Source organism: Seriola aureovittata, chromosome 5, assembly GCF_021018895.1.
Source record: "Seriola aureovittata isolate HTS-2021-v1 ecotype China chromosome 5, ASM2101889v1, whole genome shotgun sequence".
Classification (NCBI taxonomy): Eukaryota; Metazoa; Chordata; class Actinopteri; order Carangiformes; family Carangidae; genus Seriola; species Seriola aureovittata.
The window spans coordinates 22,483,878-22,504,169 of NC_079368.1; the positions used below are offsets into that span (position 1 = coordinate 22,483,878).

Here is a 20,292-nt window from a genome sequence, read left to right on the forward strand (position 1 = left end):
AGCCCGGAAGATTAGTCACCAACCGACCTGTACATAGTCCTACACTCCAAGACCCCAAAAATATCAGTAAAAAACATACTGACAAAAGTATATATAGTCTGGCTATTGTGTGTATGAGCCTTGTCAAAACCAAACAGTAAAACACATCAAAAGTGGCTCATTGTCATTCTTTGAGAGTCTTTGAGATAGGCTAAGTCTCAAATTTCTGTCATCATAAATAAATAAATAAATAAATAAAAGTGATTTTAAAATATGGGCCCACACAGTCGAACCTGGTTTGTTTCCAATAGGCGTATTAAATACATGACATGTTGACTTTACATCGTCCAGTAGTGAAGACAGATTTTACATTTAAACAGAGTCAAGTCATACCCGATCATTTCATTCGCCCTGATTAAAAACATGCTGTAGCAAAACATAAACGCTACCACTTTATTTCAATACCAGCCCAACACTTGTTTATTTATTACAGGCGAAACTGCGAGTTTCTGTCACACCCTCTCATACAACATATGTATTGTTTAATTATTCTTTTTTTTTTTTTTTTAATTGGAGGAACAGGCCTAAACATTACACAAAATCACTCATCAGTCAGACATTTGTGCAGCGCAGACCTGCATTCAGCAGTATAGTATCTAGGACCATGCATGGCTGAGTCGTGCTGCTGGGAGAATAATGTCTAAACCACAGTTTAAAACACAGCATTAACTCCCCCCCCCCCCTCTTCCACCCTCTGTCTTTCTTCCTCCCTCTGCCATCTTGCAGGTAAAGTTGCCAGGGGTCCTGGGCTGAGAAAGTGGCCAAACCCTCCCACAGTGGGATGTTTTCTCTGCTGCACTCTGGGCTGGTTTCTATTCAAATGTGGGTCAGGGGTGAGGAAGCCTAACGTCATAAGCTTGCAACATGGCGTCCCGAAGGCTGTGAGATGAGCAAGAGGATGGTAGGCTAAAGAACGCTTGAGAACGATCCTACCGATGTAATAAGGTATTTAACAGAAATTATTTCTCTTTGAGTTGGATTGTGAATGCACCACGGAGCTGCTTTTATGTCCGTTTCGATCGGATCGGTTTTCTCCCAGCTGCTGCAAGGATCGCAAGGCTTTTCGCCGTTACGGTGGTGTTTTTTCCACGGCGTGCCAACAAAAAGGGGCTCCGCTGGTGCCTATTCTGGCTCTACCAATCTGCTTGGCAAGCCGAGGGGATCTCACCTTATTTTTGCTCGAGGTTATCGCTGCTCCGTGTTCGAAACCGTCAAATAAATGTGCTTGCAAATGTTGTGGCGTTTATTTCGGCGTCGTGGGCTAATAGGAGATACCTCACGGGACGAGTGTGTACCAAATAATTACCAGGCTGGCAGAGCACAGTAGGCGACAGAAAGGACCCACTAACGTCTCGTCGCAGCGCTTCAAAGAAACGCTGAAATGTTTCCACACTTTACCTCGTTTTCTCCGTTTTATAATCCCGTGAGTTCAATGAATTGTTTGCAAACATGTAAGGTAATGAGGCGATGGTTGCATTTAAATTGATCCCTGTCATGTAGCCTTATGATGACGCTGACTCCCCCCCACCCCCTCAAATAGCAGTAAATTGCACTTATGTGTTAAATGAATCCGGACTGATCCTGTGGATTTTACGCATGGTATGTTGCGCAATCTATCTGATAATCATAGAGATGTTACAGCCGATACCCATAGTGTAATCTGCATTGTTTATATGTAGGTTAAGCCACCTTGGTCTTAGGGAGGGCTACTTAAAAAAAATAATTTAACAGGATTGATTTGTTAATATACCAAGGCAGTGTATACCAATGTATGCAGATATACCCCGTGGTTTAAAACGTTGTCTTGTAAACGTGAATCCTGTGGATGCAGGGGATTGTGTATGTCTTTATAGCCTATAGGTGGGCTACTGCTGTACATCGACCATCTTTGTGATCAGCTACAGTGTGGGTGTAACGTTACTCCGTGACACAAACCTAGCTGTGCTTTTATAGAAACAGTGTTGCATGATGTTAATTTTCCACATGTAAGTTATCGTTATGATAAAGTCAAAAAAGACTCACATTTGAATGTTGAATATTTGATTATCAAACTCAGGCCAACCTCCCCAATCACTTGGTAGCTGTTAAAACAATGTATGTGCTCAGGTGTGAAGGCAGCTTGGCTTCTCAGGTGATTAGAGTTGTTAAAGTACCAAGGGGCATGGAGATAATAAGGTGCAGGAATGTCAGTAATGTGGCGTCCTCTGACTGGCTGCTGTTTTTGTATAACCAAAATTTTAGTTGTTAAAACATTTCCAGTTCCAGTGCAGGTCTGTTTTACATTACTTCATGTCAACTGGGAGACATGACACAAGATGGAATTCTGTTGTATTGGGGTTCATGGAAATGGGGTACCTGTTATGCATTGCTAACAATGTGTGGGACAGTATAGAAATGGTAATTATTCCAGTTTTTGTATGAACTGTGTCACACTGGATGCTTGAGTAAAACGTGTTGTGCCAGCAGAAGCCAGAGATCCTCACTCGTTCAGCACCAGTTAGGTTTGTCTATAAAATGTGGGTTTGAAGTTGGTTAGCCACAACGTTTTTCCTGTTTTTGTTCCCGTCATGCGTGACAAAATGGTTTTGCATAGCCTTGTTTGTTGCCTAATCACACAAAGTTAACAGTTTTTTTCATTCTTCAGACTGATTACATCCAGGGCAGTTGTTTGCATCAACTCATTTTAAAGTAGACTGTTTGTCAGGAGTTTTGACAAATGCAAAGTTTCTCTGTTGTTTTTCAAAGCTGAGACATTTCTAGAGTCTTGTCTTTGGGTTTTGTCACATATTTAGCGCAACATGAAGTTAAAGCCATCTATTTTCACAACCTCTTATCCTTTTCAGGGCTGAATGGTGCTGTAGCCTATAATATGAAGATTATAAGATTATATTTGGGCAGGTTACACCCACCCAGAAGTGTAGTCAAAGTGTGCAGTTGCGCTCTGCCAGCCTAAAATCTGGCCAAACAATTAGCTCAACTCTTCAACTGCGTTGGTGACGGGGAATATCTAAACACATTTTACACTTCATGTACATAATCTAATTTGATGAGGCTTGTAAAGCTGGAACAAAGCTCCTGGCTGAACTGCCTTAAGTGTGGTGACAATGCTGCATCTGTAATAGTTAATAAGCTCTGAAGACTGGCAGTACTCAGTGTGTAGTTCATGTGATCCCATTATTTTGAAGACAGTGTCCCATACAAACTTATACAGGTATGCAGAAATGATGAACTGAGCACACTGTTTTATTTCAATTGACCACTCCTTTAGACTAAGAGGCAGATGTATAGTAAGCTGGTATCTCTACCAAAACGCCTAACAGAAATGAGAGGGAAACATTAACCAAAAAGTGTAATAAAGTGATTTTGTTGCCAAGCCTAACCATCTGCATGTTGTATATGTTGTGAAATATACATTATACCTAGTAATAAGTGTCAAACAAGTTAATTTAGGCAAGTCAACTGATCAGTGTGACTGGTTTCATTGATTACTATGGATTACAAAGCCAGGAGGGTAATTTGAGGCGTGTGTGTGTGTGTGTGTGTGTGTGTGTGTGTGTGCGCGTGTGCGCGCGCGTGTGTGTGTGCGCATCATGATCCTCATGATCGGCCGGTTGGTCTTGCCTCACCCTTCTTGTCCCTTCCCAGTATACACACAGTATCCTGTGTACATTGTGATCATGGCTTACAGTGGCGTGTGTGGGCAGCGCATTGCAGTAAGAAGGTTACTTAGGCTATATGTTCTGCTGACATGTTGGACGAGGACTTATAGATTGTGATGGGCTGTTGTATCTATACCGATCTGTCTGTTCTGCTCTGTGCTGCCTGTTCGAGGGCAGTTTTGTTCGTTCAGTGGCTAAAACACCTCAGGGCAGGGTTGTTGTTGTCTTTGAGAAGAAGAAACAGTCTGTGGAATGTAGTGCTGATAGCCAGAAGGTTATGCAGTGTGTAAAGGCTGGAGGAGGAGTAGGAGGAGGAAGAGGAGGGGGTGGCAGCTCTCTAAAACATTGGACCATACAGGATCTCTCCTTACCCAACATGCCCTCTGTCCTTAACCTAAGCATTAGGCACCAGGTCATGTGGGTCTGCTGCTTTTTATGTGGGGTTTTTATCTCATCAACAAAGTTCATTCTCTTAAGACAGAGGCCAGTTTATCACATCAAATGTTCGCTTGTTAGTGAGGCGGTTGATTACTTCACTTTCGGTGAGGATAGACAGTTGGATTCAGTGCGTGTGGGTGTCGGTTGCAAACCAGTATTGCTGGCAGCCTCAGTGAAAGTCTGTGTTCATTTCAGTCTTTATTTAATTTCTCCAGGGGGCATTTTGGATGCAGCAACTGAGCCACAAAATACAATGCAGCATAGACGACACAGAGATGCACACAGAAACCCATGGCAGCGAGAAAGAAAGAGAGAATAGCATAGTAACTCTTTGTTATTTTTGAGAAGGGTCCAAACATGCTTTTCTTTTTGCAACATGCAACTTTTTGTTGTTTGTTTTATGTGCTATTATTTAAAAAAATAAATCATGTCTGTAACCTTTTGCTAAAGTGGAATATATTCAATAAGGAATTTGAAATGATTGAGGAGATATGAGGAGTTTAAACATTTAATTTTTAGACTCATTCAAATTCTGTCAAACCAGGAAATACATAAGATAAGCCGTGTATACTGTGCATTGAATTCCACCTGGTCCCATTGTGTTGCTGCTTCCTGGTTCTTGGCAGATGCAGTTGCAAAGGAAAGTATTATTCAGACCCACAATTTGAAACCTTTATTGCGTTAAAGATGTAATTGAAATTGATTAAATCAGTCTTTAACATAATGACAAAGTGAAAATGTATTTTTAGATTGTTCAATAACAATCAAAAAGTCTGTGTAGCCACTGTAAATATAAGGAAAAATACAGGACTAGACATATGGCTTCCAGCACTGTTTTTGTAGCTTCTTACAAATGACTGGCTGATCTCTTCCTGTATGTTCATAGCAAAAATATTCCCATCAATCAGCTGCCCTTAAATCTGGTATTCTGTCCTGTCCATCTTTGTAATGTGATGTTTTAATGGTTTATCGTACCTTTTTAATCATGACATGAAATGCCCCATGCTGATTAAATCATTTTGACTTGAATTAAATGAGGCCCAGTTTAAGCAACTGTATCCAACACAGTCACAACAATAAATATGAATGGGGGGGGGGGGGGGGGGTTTGGGAGAGTTTTGGGTGTGTGTGCTATTTTTGCATGTGGGACAGAGTATACTTGTATACCTGTTACTCCCTCTAGACTTGGTTGTGGCTTTAGTGTCTAGTATTACCTGTGGCTGACATGCACACCACAGAACACATTCATTCATGACCTGTTGTTAAGTTGTGATGTAGGGGGAAAAAAAAAAAAGGTTAAGTCTCACACTACTACTTTTCTCACTTGAGAAAAAATCTTCAGAAAAAATCTTTTTCCTTCATTTCACTGGTGTTAATGCCCGGGTGCAAGAAAAACCTGAAATGAAAAAAGGTGTTATTTAGACAGGAATGTTTTTTTCACACAGAATTACAGCCATGGGTTTGATTACAGGTTGAGTTGTGCACGTGTAAGAGATTTCACATGCTTGTGCGTATGTGTGAGAGAGAGTCTTGCCTTTTCTTCCCTTGCTTCATAGCACTGGCACATGTGGGGTACACAGCAACCATTGACCCCCTCCTGTGATGAAATGGATGGGGCTCTTTTCATTCCATTGCACCCTGGGCAGGACTTGTTTGTCTGCAACATGGCTGAACTGCCTGACAGAAAATTAGTCTTAATTGGAAGGGTTCTACCCAGACTGCTGCGGGGATACTGTAATTCATGTACTTCCCCCTTCAGCCGTGCAGCACGAGGGTCATGCACCTGTTCACTAGCATTTATATCCAACAATGCTGCAGAAATCCATGTCTCTAAGAAAGGAAAGATCAGCCTTTACCTCATGTCCAAATGTTTTTGAGCTTTTGTACAGCAGGACGTCTCTCCTGCAGCTTTTCTGACGAGATTATAACTAGAATTGGATCAGCCTCCAGAATTCCAGCAGATGGTCTGCATCAGAACTATTCAGCCATTTGCCACAGAGACACGAGTGTAGGCAGGTTTTTATTCCAAGCCAAGACCGCAGCAGGTGATTTCACTTATTATTTCACCCTCTGCAGTCTCTGGTTGGAACAAAAAAAACCCCTCCATATTCTGCTCTACATGACACCTGGTTGAATAGTCTTGCTCTCTATATATCACTGGAGAAAATTCAATACAAGACTGAATGGCATACTTTAAATTCAATGCAAATAAATAAGACTATATTGAGTTTTTGGATTAAACTATGATTATGTTAAATTACTTATTTCTCTTTAAGAGATATTGGCTCATGCTTGGTGCAATCACAAGCGCATAACTTACCCAGGTTTTGTTAACTTTTTGCAGTAGTCTGATTTCTTAAACATGAAAACAGAAAAAACAGGTTTCTTGTAAATGAGGTAAGGGATTAAGACAAACCTGGTTAAAACTGCTAGATTTCAGCTGGAGAAACCTGATTTCTTTGCCATGTGTACGCTTAACAGGCTTTCTGAAAAGGCTTTTACTTGTGTGCATGTGCATGACAAAGACTTCAGATGGGGAAAGTATCGCTTTGGCAGCAGTGTGGCAGGATGAAAGGAAACATCATTACTCGTATAAGTGCATCCTTGTAACCAATCCGAACTCTGATTAAAAAAAGAGATAAGTAAGCTGCTTTCCACAGCCGAACAGCAGACTATTTGTAAAACATGCACGCAGTAAGAAAATATTGTCTGCTCTCCCACTGCGCAGCCTGCTGAAGCCAAATGCTCTGGGGGGAAAATATTCTCCACCATTAATACACCGACCACCTGCATTTACCTGCTTGTTTTACAGCATTCTCAAATTTGCTGCCTTTGCCTGATTTCTTAAAACCAAAATCATGTCGAAGTCATTAGAGAGATGTGTATGCCGTTTCCTCCGACGCAGCAGATATTACACAGGTGAAAAGGAACACACAGAGTGGGTAGCTGAAAAGCACAGCTGTTCTCTCTAATCTCCTCATTGTACTGCGAGCCGTCCTTTTGCTCACGAGAGAACTGAAACTCAGATAATTGCAGTACCCATGAGTCCTGCTTGGATCAACCTTACCCATGCAGCAGCGTCAGCCATGTTGAAATGGCTCAGAGGTGGTTGCTCAGTGTTTGTATTTCAAACTGGCTTTGTACCATCCCCCTAACCCCTCCCCCACTCCCTCTGCCCACCAGTATACTCTCTGGGTGTGTGTGTGTGTGTGTATGCTGTGTGCATGTGTTTAAGAGCACTGTCTGCGAGTGTGCACACACATCGAGGCCTTTTGCTCGGGTACATGATTAGCTCCTTTTCTCTGTGTGCTTACAAAAGTCTTTACCTGCACATATAACTCTAGCTCCCCGTCCGTTCCTGCTCAGTGCGACCATCCTCACAGGTTTACAGTCATTACTGTATATTGTTTAAAGGAAATGGTGTAAAAGATCACCCTGCAATAAAGCTTCGGTTGAATATGTTTCTAAAATCCTTCTCAGTCTTGTTTTCTATTGGTTGTTAGCAGATGACCTTTCACAGTAGTAGGGTGTGTTTTGTTATTGCGCCACAGGACTTTGCCTCACCTCTGCCCTCTCTCCTGGCTCTCTACCCTCTGTTCAGGAGATTAGTGCCACAGCCCACTGCTCTCTCAGTCACCTTCGCCGCATGAACGCTGACTCTGAAAGGTTTACTAGCTCGCTGTTTAATCCATAAACTCCTTGGGAAAAAAAGATGCAATGACTGGCAGCAGTAAATGAAGTAAAGCCAGATCATCCAGATCTCTGGTGTAACCAGTTTAATGTAGAGAGAGACCAACATTAATTCACTGCTGGGGGCACTTCGATACTGACTAGTTTTCAGTCCCGGATCAACACATGGATACGTTTCCTGATCATGTCTGTCAAGTCCCTGTAAACATCCCTGTCTGCTCATGTCCTCACCAGCAGCCTCCTGAAACAAGTCCAGGTTCAGGCCAAACAGTAGGTTGCTGTGTTTTTAAAATGCAGTTGGCCTCTATCATTAAACCACAGTCCGTTTTTGAAAAGGTTAACACTGCAGGCAAGGTAAGTTGATCCTGTGGCTGTGCTTGAAGGGCAACATCTACCCTGGTCTGCAGTCCAAGCCCATGGCTGGCTTTGGTTGGTATGTGGTGCCATATTTGGTCTGAGCAAGTCTTGTTTCTCACAGCCCTCCTGACCAGCTATCTCGCCATCTCTCAATCTCCTTGTCAGCCTTTGCCGAGGGCTTAAAAATACTGGAATCCAATCCTGCTGGAAATGCTGCTCGCCAACTACATAACATACATATGAACTAGTCATCCTGCATACTGGAAACATCATTCTAGCTGTTCTAGCAGTATCGTCTTTCTAATGGTTCATCCATTCCTGCCTTTTCACCATAACAGTAAGGCTGTGATGCTGGAAAAGAATAACAGCCTCATTATGATATTGGAAATGTTTCTACAAACTGCAAAGAGCACCCTACACTCACAGATGGAGCTGCCATGATGGTGCAGACCTATCTGTCCCCTGTGGTATTAAGCCTGTTTTCCTGGGCAGCACCATTGGAAGGGGAGCTGGGCCTACACGTGTCCCACCCTAGCTGCATATAGATCAGCCGTAATCCATTAGCAGCTCCCTGGAATCCAGCCGGCACGGCACAGCACCGGAGGGGCCAGGGGGAGAGGGTAGCTGTGTGGGTGATGGGGGGAGGAGAGAGAGAGAACGCAGAAAAGGAGGGGGGTGGGGGATGGCTCTTTTTTTTTTTTTTTTTTTTTTTCTCCTTCCCCTCCTGAGCTGGCTTCTCTACTCAGAGCCCAGCCCCCTTTTATGTCGGCCTGCTGGAAAAGCCTCTTGAATCCCCCCATAAAGCCTGCAGAGGTGTGTGTGTACGTTAAGAGAGAGACTTGACTGATATATGGCTTCCTGGCTGGCATCATAGCAGAGGCCCTTCTTTCTCCAGCAGCCCTCTTCTCCCTTACTGCCTGCCTGCAGGGTTGAGTGCCATATGCCCCGTTTAGCACACTCTGGGTCTGGGTTATGTATTTCCGAATAGCACATTATGATTCACGTTCGGGATGGCAAACTGTTCCTGGGATGTGTCTGCATGCCCGCTGAGAGGCTGGTGAGGAGAGAAAAAGAGGGAGGGAGGGAGAGAGAGAGAGAGAGAGGAGCAGAGGAAAGACGGGGGAGGGGAAGAAGACCATGAGTAGAAGTGTCAAAGCAGAGGAGGCAAGCCCAGGCCTGGACCTGAGAGTAATGATCACTCCAGCTGATTGTATCAGCTAGCCTGACTGTTTCAGCAGAGCTGGTCTGATACATCAGCCAACCATCTCCAACTTACAAATTCCGCCTTGTTGTTCTGTCCCAATGTTCACTCTTGCCTGTAATAGACAAATTTTCCAACCATGTGCTGTTCTTACCGCCCAAATCTAACAAATTCCCTTCCTGTATTGTCACCGTCTTCACTGGGTGTTTGCAGTTTCTCATTAGAGTCTGTAGTGATTGAGGAGCTTAACCGTAGGGCCTCGGCCAGTATTTTCCAAGCTTTGTTTTAAGCATGTCATTATTGTTCTGGAAGTTTCAGATTGCATGGTGGAGCATACAGATCCAACGAAAGCTTGCTTAAATCTAATTTTATACAAGCTGAATTGAATGTTCATAGGAACTGATGAAACTAAATACATGGCGATGCTGAACTACATTCTTTATCTTTATGCAGTTAATCTTGGTATTCAAAAGGAAAACGGATGGTACAAGCAACCCTCGGTTTTGTGATTTTTAGAATGAACTTTGACCAGATTTCAGCTTTCAGATCAACCTTTATTACCGAGATGTTTTTGATAAACATCGCTCAGCTTTGTATCTTTGCCTTCAGGCTTGCCGGTTCTTTCACTCCAGTTCAGTTGAGGAACCACTCCCTTCTTCCCCGCTGCATATTATGAAATATGATTTTTGTTTTTCAGTAAATCTAGTAAGTTGGCACTGGGATGAAATGGCACATTTTCATATGTATTTATGTCCTGAGATAAGCATTTCTCTGTATTACTGTGTAATCTCCTGTAATACGGTATACCCCGCTCTGATCAGGGGCATTAAGATTTGTGTCCATTTTCCCGGCATTCCCAGGCCTTTCAGAATATTTTCAACATGAGTCAGGGACAAACTGTGCTGCCTCGACTAAACCACATTACTGTTGCTAACATACTTGAGATGTGGGTTGGCTTTTTGCGTTGATTGCATTAAACTTCTTGAACAAACTTTGTGTTCACAGTGTCACACTAGAAGTGGAGCACTGTGGTATGCAACAGCTCATCAGCATGTAGTTTAACAGTAAATGAGATTCATCTGCCCTAATTCCATAAATGAGGGCCTCTCTGGCGGATCAGGTGGTAGTGTCCTTGTCTTTGAGCCACACCCCCCCCCCCCCCCCCTCTCTCTTCTGCCCTTGCTCCTGTGTAGTTTACCTGCTCAGGTGTCACCTAATCCCTCCCCCCGGCCCTGCTGTGCCACCGACCCCCCACCCCTAGACAATGGGGTAGGGCTGACATTACTGTGACCTAATGGAGACTAAAGTGAGCCGAGTCTCCAAAGAGGGCACCCCATCGAAACTAGAGTTACTCCGCAGAGATAGGGAAGAGAAGCTGAGAGGAGGCATCCCAGAAAAGTAGTTACTTTACCCTTTGTGCTTCTCCGCCCCTTCGGCTTTTGTGCCAGAACTGTGGCAATGTGCACAATCAGAACTTGATCCATGTAGGGTTGCAATTTGTTTAAAAAGGAAGACGAGAGGGAGGGAAGGGTCCAGTTTCTAAGCTGCCGTGTGATTATGTGGCACGCTGTGCTAACAGTTTTCCTAATTTCCCTGAGAGAGCTAAAAGCTTAGATTGATTTCCTCACACTGGGAGTCATGGCGCATGCAGTTTGAATTGTTACATATGACAGACATGGAAGCATTTTAAACCTCTATTACACTTTAATCCTACTGAAGGCTGCAATAAACCTAAACCAAACTTGATGACTGACTTTGAATAATCCTATCTCTGTTTTTCTACCATGCCTTTACATTGAACTCAGTCAAACTCGTACATGTTCCTTGGTCGTCATTTTCTGACTTTTTCTCGTACATTTCCAACTTGAGTGTGGAAACATTCAGTGTCCTCTGTTAAAGACCACTACTCTTCTGTCATTTATTTACTCTGGCTTACACATTGTATTGAACAAGCTGTTATTGATCAAGTAATCAATCTAATGCTTCTTCATGTCTACAATGTAACGCTGACCTTTTCTTTTTTTTTTTTCTCTCAGCTTCAGGTGGTGCTCGTGTAGGAAGAGAGAGAGAGAAGGAAAGAAGGAAGGTGGAAATGGAACTGCCAAATCATGCCAAACACCTGCTGCTGCAACTCAACCAGCAGAGAGCCAAGGGCTTCCTGTGTGACGTTATCATCGTGGTGGAGAATGCGCTCTTCCGTGCCCACAAGAACATCCTGGCCGCAAGCAGCATCTACTTTAAATCTTTGGTCCTCCACGATAACCTCATTAACCTTGATACAGAGATGGTAAATCCCTCTGTATTCAGACAAGTTCTGGACTTCATCTACACTGGGAAGCTCCTGTCCTCATCAGACCAGAGCAGTGAGCAGAACTTCAGTGCCCTCTTAACCGCAGCCAGCTACCTCCAGCTCCATGACCTCGCTGCTCTGTGCAGAAAGAAGCTCAAGCGCAGTGGTGGGAAACCCCTGCCAGGTAAACCCTCCACTCCAGGTCCCCTTAGCCGCTTACGCCTCAACAACCAGCGCCTTTCCTCTTCTACCCCTGCTGGCCCCAACAACCACTATCCTCCAACCCCTTCCGATGCCGACCAGCCACAGCCAGATGAAGGCCTTCGGGACAAACTCTCAGATGATGAGATGTTTGTTGGCAGCTCTGGGAAGAATGGGAATGGGGGGAATGGGAGCAGTAATGGTAACCTCAGCAGTGGAGGAAGTGCTGGGGAACCAGACCTTGGACTAGACCTGTCCAAGAAGAGCCCTCCCTCTGCGGGCACAGCCACTGATGCCCTCAGCCCACACAGCAACTCCCAAGAATCCCCTCAATCTGCCTCAGTATCCACAACCAACAGTGCCTCACTGGACGACTCCTCGACCACCCTACCAGGTGTAGACACCTGTGGCTCAGAAACCGTGGAGCTCAATTCTTCCTCTAAAACCTCAGAGGAAACCCAAAACCAGCCAGATGGGCCCCCACCCCAAAAGAAATCCCGGCAGGGTGCTCGCAAGAACGAATGGCCTAAGAGAGAGGCATCAGGGTTGAAGTCTGAAAATCATGACAGGCCCCTGGTTAATGGTGTGATTGTGGGTCCTAAAGATGGCCGCTCGTCTGGGGTTGGAGGGGGCAGTGGTAGCAGCTTCACCTCTGATCAGTCTTTCCAGTGTAAAGATGAGGAAGAAGGAGGAGAGAACGGCCAGGACCACAGTGAAGAGAGCGGTCAAAGTGATGGGGAGAGTGCAGGGGGTGGAGGAGGGGGGACGGCAGGCGCCAACTATGTGTACAGGCAGGAAGGTTTTGAGCCAGCATTCGGAGACAACCTCTATGTGTGCATTCCCTGTGGTAAGGGCTTCCCCAGTTCTGAGCAGCTCAACGCTCACGTGGAGACGCACACTGAGGACGAGCTCTACATCAAAGAGGAGGGAGGGACCTTTGTGAAAGAGGAGGATGAGGAGGAGGCCGAGGACCTCTCTGCCCCTGTTGGTCCCTCCAACTTTGGCTCTGAAACGCGTCCATTCAAGTGCACAGTCTGCAGTAAGAGCTACAAAGACCCGGCCACGCTGAGACAACATGAAAAGAGCCACTGGCTGACCAGGCCCTTCCCCTGCAACATCTGTGGCAAAATGTTCACCCAGAGGGGCACCATGACGCGCCATATGCGCAGCCACCTTGGCCTCAAGCCGTTTGCATGCGAAGAGTGTGGCATGCGCTTCACACGCCAGTACCGTCTGACAGAGCACATGCGTGTTCACTCTGGGGAGAAGCCGTACGAATGCCAGCTATGCGGGGGGAAGTTTACCCAGCAGCGCAACCTCATCAGTCACCTGAGAATGCACACCTCGCCCTCTTAGAAATGCATCAAGCCAAAGAACTCTGGGAATAGAAAAAAAAGTTTTCTCTACCTTTTTTTTTCTTTTTTCTTTTTTTTTTTTTTCCATCTCAAAAGCAAAGAAACGCACACGAACACGTTCACATGCAGACATTCTACATATGAATTCCAGTTTACGACGCCCTGGCTAAGTGAATGATGTTGCTGTTTGCCACAGTGGGCTCTTGGTGACGGTGGGATCTTGTTGATGCAAGGATCGTGTCATCGTTTCTATCGTCTGCTCACCTCTCAGGAGTTCTAGAGGGACAATTGACTCCTGTCACTCTCCAAAGTCACGAAGCCATGGTGTGGAGTGGCATGACTTCTGGTCTGCGTTGCAAGTCTGTCAAATGTGAATGTGGGTACTAATATAATGTCAAGCCCCCCTCACCTCATACCCCTCAGCAGCCTTCCTCTCTTCTACTTTTTGAGCATTGAGTCTTTGAGTTTGATTGTTCCTCAAACAGATTAACTTGAGAGTCCACTCCGTACTCCAGTGCTATTTTGACCAAAAACCCGTGTAAACAATACTGGCAATAATTCAGCAAAAAGATTATTTTTACCCTGACAGCTTTATATCCTTTACGTTGGTGATGGGGATCTGTATGTAAGAGGAGGGATAACTGGGTTTGGGACCATCTCCATGCTTTAACTGAAAGTCCTGAAAGAAGGTTCATGGTGGGATGACATTGGAATAAGTTTTAGTTTTTACAGACGAAAAAATTTTCAAAAGTCCTCTCTGCAGCTGTTCACAGTGATGGTGATAGAGAGAGGATTTTCATTGTTTTCGGTTTTGCCTGCTAGTGCTTCTAGGAATGACTCCTGGTTGGAAAGATGAACCCCTTGAGGTACTTGTTTTACTTAAAGAACTTGTAATGTTTCAGTGAATGTTTAAACTGGAAGGTCTTGGGATTTTTCTTGTGGAGGGGAGGGATGTGGGGTGGGGTGGGGTGGGTGGTAAGAAGAGGGTGTTTTAGACTGAACATTACGTTCAGTGGGTACGTTTATTTTTTTGTCTGTATAGCTTTCCTCCCCTCAGAAAAAAGAAAAGTCTATTTATATAGGCTTGTGACCTCGCTACCTCTGATTACTCTTATGAACTCTATGTTGATTAGTTGAAAGTTCCTATGTAATTAATTGTAAAAAGTGTGTAGATTATGGTAACTTTTCACCTAATGCTTTAACCTGCCCATCTCTCAACACAGGTTTTTTTAATGCTCATAGATTTTACACATTAATATTGTTTTAGCTGTTGTTTGTACTTGTCAAATATAGCTTTCCGGGTGCCCTGCTCAGTGTGGCCCCACCTCAAAGTGTACTGTAGCTTCTGCCTGGAGCAAATAGTGGTTGTTTAGTTAGTTAGTTTAGATGTATAGTGTTCCAAAGATCTTATGAATGTTGAGGAGAACAGAGCTAACTAACAAACATTGCTAGACAAGTTCATAACCAAAGTTTTTAAAAAAGATGTACTTAAGATATATAGCATACTAAATTATTTCACTTTTGATTTTCTTTTTGCTGTATAAAACAAATTATGAATTATATTCTAAGTCCAGACAAAGAAATCCACTCTTTTGATGGAGTTTTGGCCAATGACTCTGAGACTGAGGAAGGTTCTTGTGGTTTGCAAGGAAAGCTTGTGCTGATTGGTGGGCCGGTATAATGTAAACTTTACCACCTAACCAAACTGGTAAAGTTAGAAAATGTGTTCTCTGAACATGTTTTTTTTTGTTTTTTTGTTTTTGTTTTTTTCCAGAGTCCTTATCACTTTATATTCCCTGACTTTAAAAACAGGACTTGATGACATTGTATGTGTTCTGTTCAGACCAAAAAAAGAAAAAGAAAAAAAAGATAGGAATTATAATCAGAATTTTAATGTGAAGTTCAAGTTGCTTGTTAGTTTTTTGAGCCAGACTTGTGAAAACTTGTAATAAGAAGGGAGAGGCAGAGATGCACTGGACAGCTGGACAGCTCATCGGTCTCCTGCAGCATCCTTTTGTTCTTGATTGTATTTCATTATATCACAGAATGATTTTTAAATTATTTTTAACCTCTAAAGCTTTACCTCATCATAAGCAACCATAGGTTGGGAATCGCCCCTCTGTTGTCTGTCGGTTTCACTGAAACCTGTCCAGTGTATCTACTCTTAACAGTTACACTGTGGAGCATGAACCTTCACTACAAGTTTTTGGTATAGGCATTCCTCTATTATGTTGGTTTATCTGTCTTCTTGATTTTTTTTTTTTTAATTCCTCTTTTCGTCATCATGTTATGGTCTGTGAAATGTTTGTTATCATAGGGATGCAGCTACAGTTACAAACATCACTACCGTTTTAAGGTACCTGCGTCCTGGACTCCCAGAGTTGTTACTTGGTTATGTTGGATGTCGGTGTCTTGCTGTTTGAAGCAGTTGCTTTTTAGTGATTGCATGGTACATCTATGAATTTTTTCACACTCCCCACCCCCCCAACCACAAACATGTTATTTATCGCCTGATCCATTGTTGCTTGTGACCTCTTCTAGCTTAAGAGGGAGTCCACAATGCATTGCCTTCAAACGTTATTGTACTTGTCGGCACTTACTGCAGTACAGCATAATGTCTGTCATGCAAAAGGTGTTTTTGTACAACAAGATCTCTAGCCATCTCTGCAGAAGACTTTGCAGCTGCATTTGAATGCTTGCTTGTTTGACATAACAAAGAAAGAAAAAAAACTACGAACTCCAAACTGTGACCATACTACTACTACTACTACTACTACTACTACTATTACTACTACTACTACTACTACTAGTACTACTACTATTCAAATACTTCAGGGATTGTTCTGCATCTGTGAATGCAGACTCTCAGCTACATTTGTAAGACATAGTATTGTATCGATTTCTCTGTATTTTAATCATGGGAAAAGCAAAACACTAGTTTCATATTTAAAACAAACAGGGGGGTACTTTTTTCAACTAACACAAAGAGCCTTGACAAAGGCGAGGCAGCTCGAAACAAGTCTACATTTTAGTTAGTAATACAGTATGTTCAGAAATAGTTGCAAAGTTGTACAAAGAACTAAGAAGAAAAAAAAAAAAAAAAAAGCTCATACCCAAATCCACAAACTATTTTTTAAACCAAAGCACATTTGAATGATTATGGAACCATGTGTGGCTCTAAAAAGAAACATATGTATTTATCTCATTGTTTACATAAACTCTTACAGTTTTACAGACCTCAGTCGAGGCTCGGCCAGTCAGAGAGGTGGTTTTGTGTTTGTTTGTTTTTTTTGTTTTTTTGAGATGCTTTTCCACAGAGGTTGCTGCCAAAACAAAAGCATAGCGTCAAACATGGGTTGAACTGCTGCATATTCAATGTAGAAGAGGGGTGTGTGGATTTTAGGGGCCACCCCGCCCCACCCTCCCCCTCCCTCCTCTGCCAGCTGGCTTTGGGGTGACCCTGCGCCCCAGTCCCCCTGCCCTCTGGCCTGTCTTCAGATGGGACGGCAGACGATGGGGGTCCGCAGTGCATCCTTGACGTATTAATCAAAAGGCATTGTTAGTCAGGGTCTTTAGCTCAGTGTTGTGTCTCTGTGTTTACCCAAATGCACTTGAGGACTACCTCTGCTGCTTGGGTCTCTTAATATGTAGGAGTGGGTGGGTGATGCTTGAATGATTTGGGTGGTTTTAACTAACATGGTACATCTCTTATGCTGGCGGTTCTCGAAAACCTATCTGGAGAATGTAGCTTTGATTTGTTCACTGCATGTAAACAGGCTTATCTGGTAGTCTTAACTGTGAATGTTATTGTCGCTTTTATGATGTTTTGACACTTTTATTTTTTTAGCTGCCTGTGTTCTGTGGGTAAAAGCAGCACAAACCTCTGGCTGGCTGGGCCTCATACAAAGTTGGTGCAAACACTTATTGACTGTGTTCTTTTTTCTTTTCTTTTTTTTTTTTTTTATCAAATGTCTATTGTCAGTGATGAATGTATTTATTTCTGGTCCTGCCCTCACCTCTGCAAAGAATTTGCTCAGTGTGTGAGACTGAGGTGGAGGCAGGACCCCCTATTTTTTGTTTTGTTTTGTTTTGTTTTAAGGATTTCAAGCTGAGAATCAAAAATGAGACACAATACATAGCCATTAACCACAATCTGTGAAGTTTACTTTTTTGTGGGAGAACTGAATTTTTTTTTTTTTTTTTTTTTCATCTCAAAGAAAATGGTCTATGGCATTTAATATCTTCTTTCTCAGTTATACCTGACAGTCTGTAGGATTTTTATTTCATGTGATTCACTATGGGTATTTTGTGCCCATGTGTTCTTGAGTTCTCACTGAACGACTGCACACCTGGGGAGCTGAACTTTAACCCCTTGTGTGTGTCTGTGGACACAGGCAGGACACTGTGACCTGCCTGTGCAGAGCGGAGGCTACTGTATCTTTTGTCAAGCTCGCTCTCCCTGGGTGTTGCCAATGCTGCAGCCATTGAAAATAACAAACATTCACACAGCAGAAACATGCACATAATCGACACGTCTCTCCTCTGAACGGTAGTGTTCTCCTCGTGACTATTGTTACTATCCTTGTCTTAAACCACTCGCCACTTCTTCCACCTCTTTTTACATGATGTTTTCTGTTTTTAGTGTCCGTTAGTTCCACATTGGAGGATTTTAGAAACCTTGGGTGAGATAGCTTTACTAAGTGCACTTTGTATGTTTTTCAAAGCCTCTGGGAAGACCCGGACGCTCTCATATCAGTTCCCATTTACCTGACGGTTTACTCTTTGTCTTTCTCTTCTTACCTCATCATTGTTGCTGTGTGTTTGTTGAAGTATCATATCATTATGCAGTGTTACAAAAGCTTTAAAAATGAATATAAAAAGCAGGAAACTCAACCGAGAGACTGTACTCGGCTCTAAGCATTCAAGTGTCCATCCCATTTCTTGGCATTATTGTTGTTACACCGTGTGCAGTTGTTACTACTACCATCCTCTCCAGGCGTTTGCATAGTAGAGGGGCTGGTCTGTCCAGTTATTATGGAGATGCTCCTTCTTACCTCGGCAGACTAAACCAAAGCCAGTTTTAATATGGCCTCCAGTGCCATTAAAACTTGTCTAAGCTTTACTGTCCCTTGCTTTATCTCGGATACACCTGACCCCCTGCTCCAGCCCTTTGACCCTCTGTAATCTCTGTTACTGCGCAGGCGACTGTATCCTCCGCCCTGCTGCATTTTATATTTCACATCAGTATTTACTGTGCCTCCAGTGATGTTGTGCAGTAGTAACTAGAACAAAAAACACCAAATTACCTCAAAACTTTCAGTGTTTACAGAAATGTGCTATTTTGCCATTACATTAAATCTCACTATTTATATATTATTATATATTTTCTTTTTTTTTTTTGCCGTCCATCTGTAACCAAAATATCCTTTTCTGAATTTGTAGCAGCATATTTTCATACATAACCTTTTATTTACATCTGTTTATAAATATATAAAGGCACAGTGTCACCTTGATGTGCACTACATTAATGGAAAGACATGATTAGCTGCTAAAAAATAGTGCTTGAAGAGTTGATTAGTGGAGGTGCCCATGAAGTGGGTGTATCAGGCTTCCTCTCTGGTCCATTTTCTTCAGGAACATCCTCTCAATAATGTATCAGGATCTGTGGGCTGAGAGGCTCTGCAATGGACATATAGGGTCTTTGCTGTTGAATAATTAAATGCAGAGAACCCCCCCCTCCCCCCCTCCCCTTGGCAAACACACTTCATATGCAAAGGTGTACACACCCAGGTGCACTCTTGCTGGCATGCATGCGCATACACCTCCAGTCATGCAAACACAGATGCAGTCGTCTAGACGTCAAACACAACCTAACATGCTCGCTCACACACAAGTATTTTAAGGTGGGATTTGGTGACCCCCTTTTTTTTCTGGCTTTTGGCAGCACCCAGGCTGAGCTCTCTCTCTGTCTCTCTTTATCTCCACTCCTCAGAGAGCTCGTATTCAGGTCAGAGCCACCGCCGTGCATAGCGGTGGGGCTCGCAAAACTCAAAGTGTCATAAAAGTGTAATACAGCTGACCTCAGCACTCACAACCTTGCAGTCTTAATGTACAGCAGTGAGGAAAAATAAACTGTTATTTTATGATCTTTTCATTAAAAGCTTGATTGAAAACCAAAACTGTCTTTGACTTTTCTTAGTTTTGTGTCCTTCTCTTGAGACTAAGTCTGATTCTGTCGCTGCGTTGGTGTAAGTTCAAAGGAAATACCTAATGAATCATGTCCCCCAGCTCACTGGTCGCATGCTCCTTGTCTCATTTCAGTTATTTCTGCCTCGTGCAGTTTGCATCAGTCATGGCATGTGTTGTCATGATTCTCAGATCTCTTGCTTTTTTATGAAGCTGGGCTAAAACTTGCCTAAAAACCTTAATTATGACTGAGATCCTGCTAATTAGTACTCTACTAGTATCCAACTACTTTTCGGATTAACAGTTTTTACTATCTCAGTTGATTTTTTATCAGTCACAAACACTGAAAAAGTCTTATTTTGAACCATTCCTGTTGGATGGAATAAAGTGTCAAATAATCTCAATGAAAACTGTGCATGATATGCTTCCTCTTTCTGTATTGTTACAGGTTTCAAGTACAGTATCATCTCTATCTCGTCTACTCAGGCCAGACCGTGCTGTGGTAAACACTAGGCCTTTTCCTGGCTATCTACAGTCCCCCCCCCCCAGTGTCTCTGTCTCATTCCTTTTGATGCCCAGGCAGGAATGCCCATGGCTGCAGGCTGCTGGCCAGCCCAATACTTAGAGTATACACATGCTTAACTCATAGGCCACAAAGCCTCGTGCACACGCCCTCCTCAGGTATGTAGATTAGCTCCCTCAGTGTCTGTCTGCTTTACATTGGTGTTTCTCACTGCCATCCGTCCAGTATGTCTCACCTCTGCTTTTCTTGTCCCTAATTTTGAGTCTGTAACTTCTCTCTCTCCCTTTGCCACCCCCCCTCTTCCTTTCCCCTTATCTCTCCTGCCTTATTTCACATCATCCTGGCTCAGGTCA

At 43.3% G+C, this 20,292-nt stretch overlaps 1 protein-coding gene across 1 annotated transcript; it reads left to right on the forward strand.

Annotated features, from left to right (window-relative positions):
* Positions 1-740: 740 nt before the first annotated feature.
* Positions 741-14,224, forward strand: hic2 (hypermethylated in cancer 2). The gene is made up of 2 exons (XM_056377413.1): positions 741-984; positions 11,421-14,224. The coding sequence occupies exon 2, from the start codon at positions 11,477-11,479 to the stop codon at positions 13,229-13,231; it is 1,755 nt and encodes a 584-aa protein (XP_056233388.1). The 5' UTR covers positions 741-984; positions 11,421-11,476; the 3' UTR covers positions 13,232-14,224.
* The last annotated feature ends 6,068 nt before the right edge of the window (positions 14,225-20,292 follow it).

Excerpts from the sequence above, each read along its gene's own strand:
- hic2 (XM_056377413.1), top strand. The coding sequence starts at position 11,477 with ATGGAACTGCCAAATCATGCCAAACACCTGCTGCTGCAACTCAACCAG.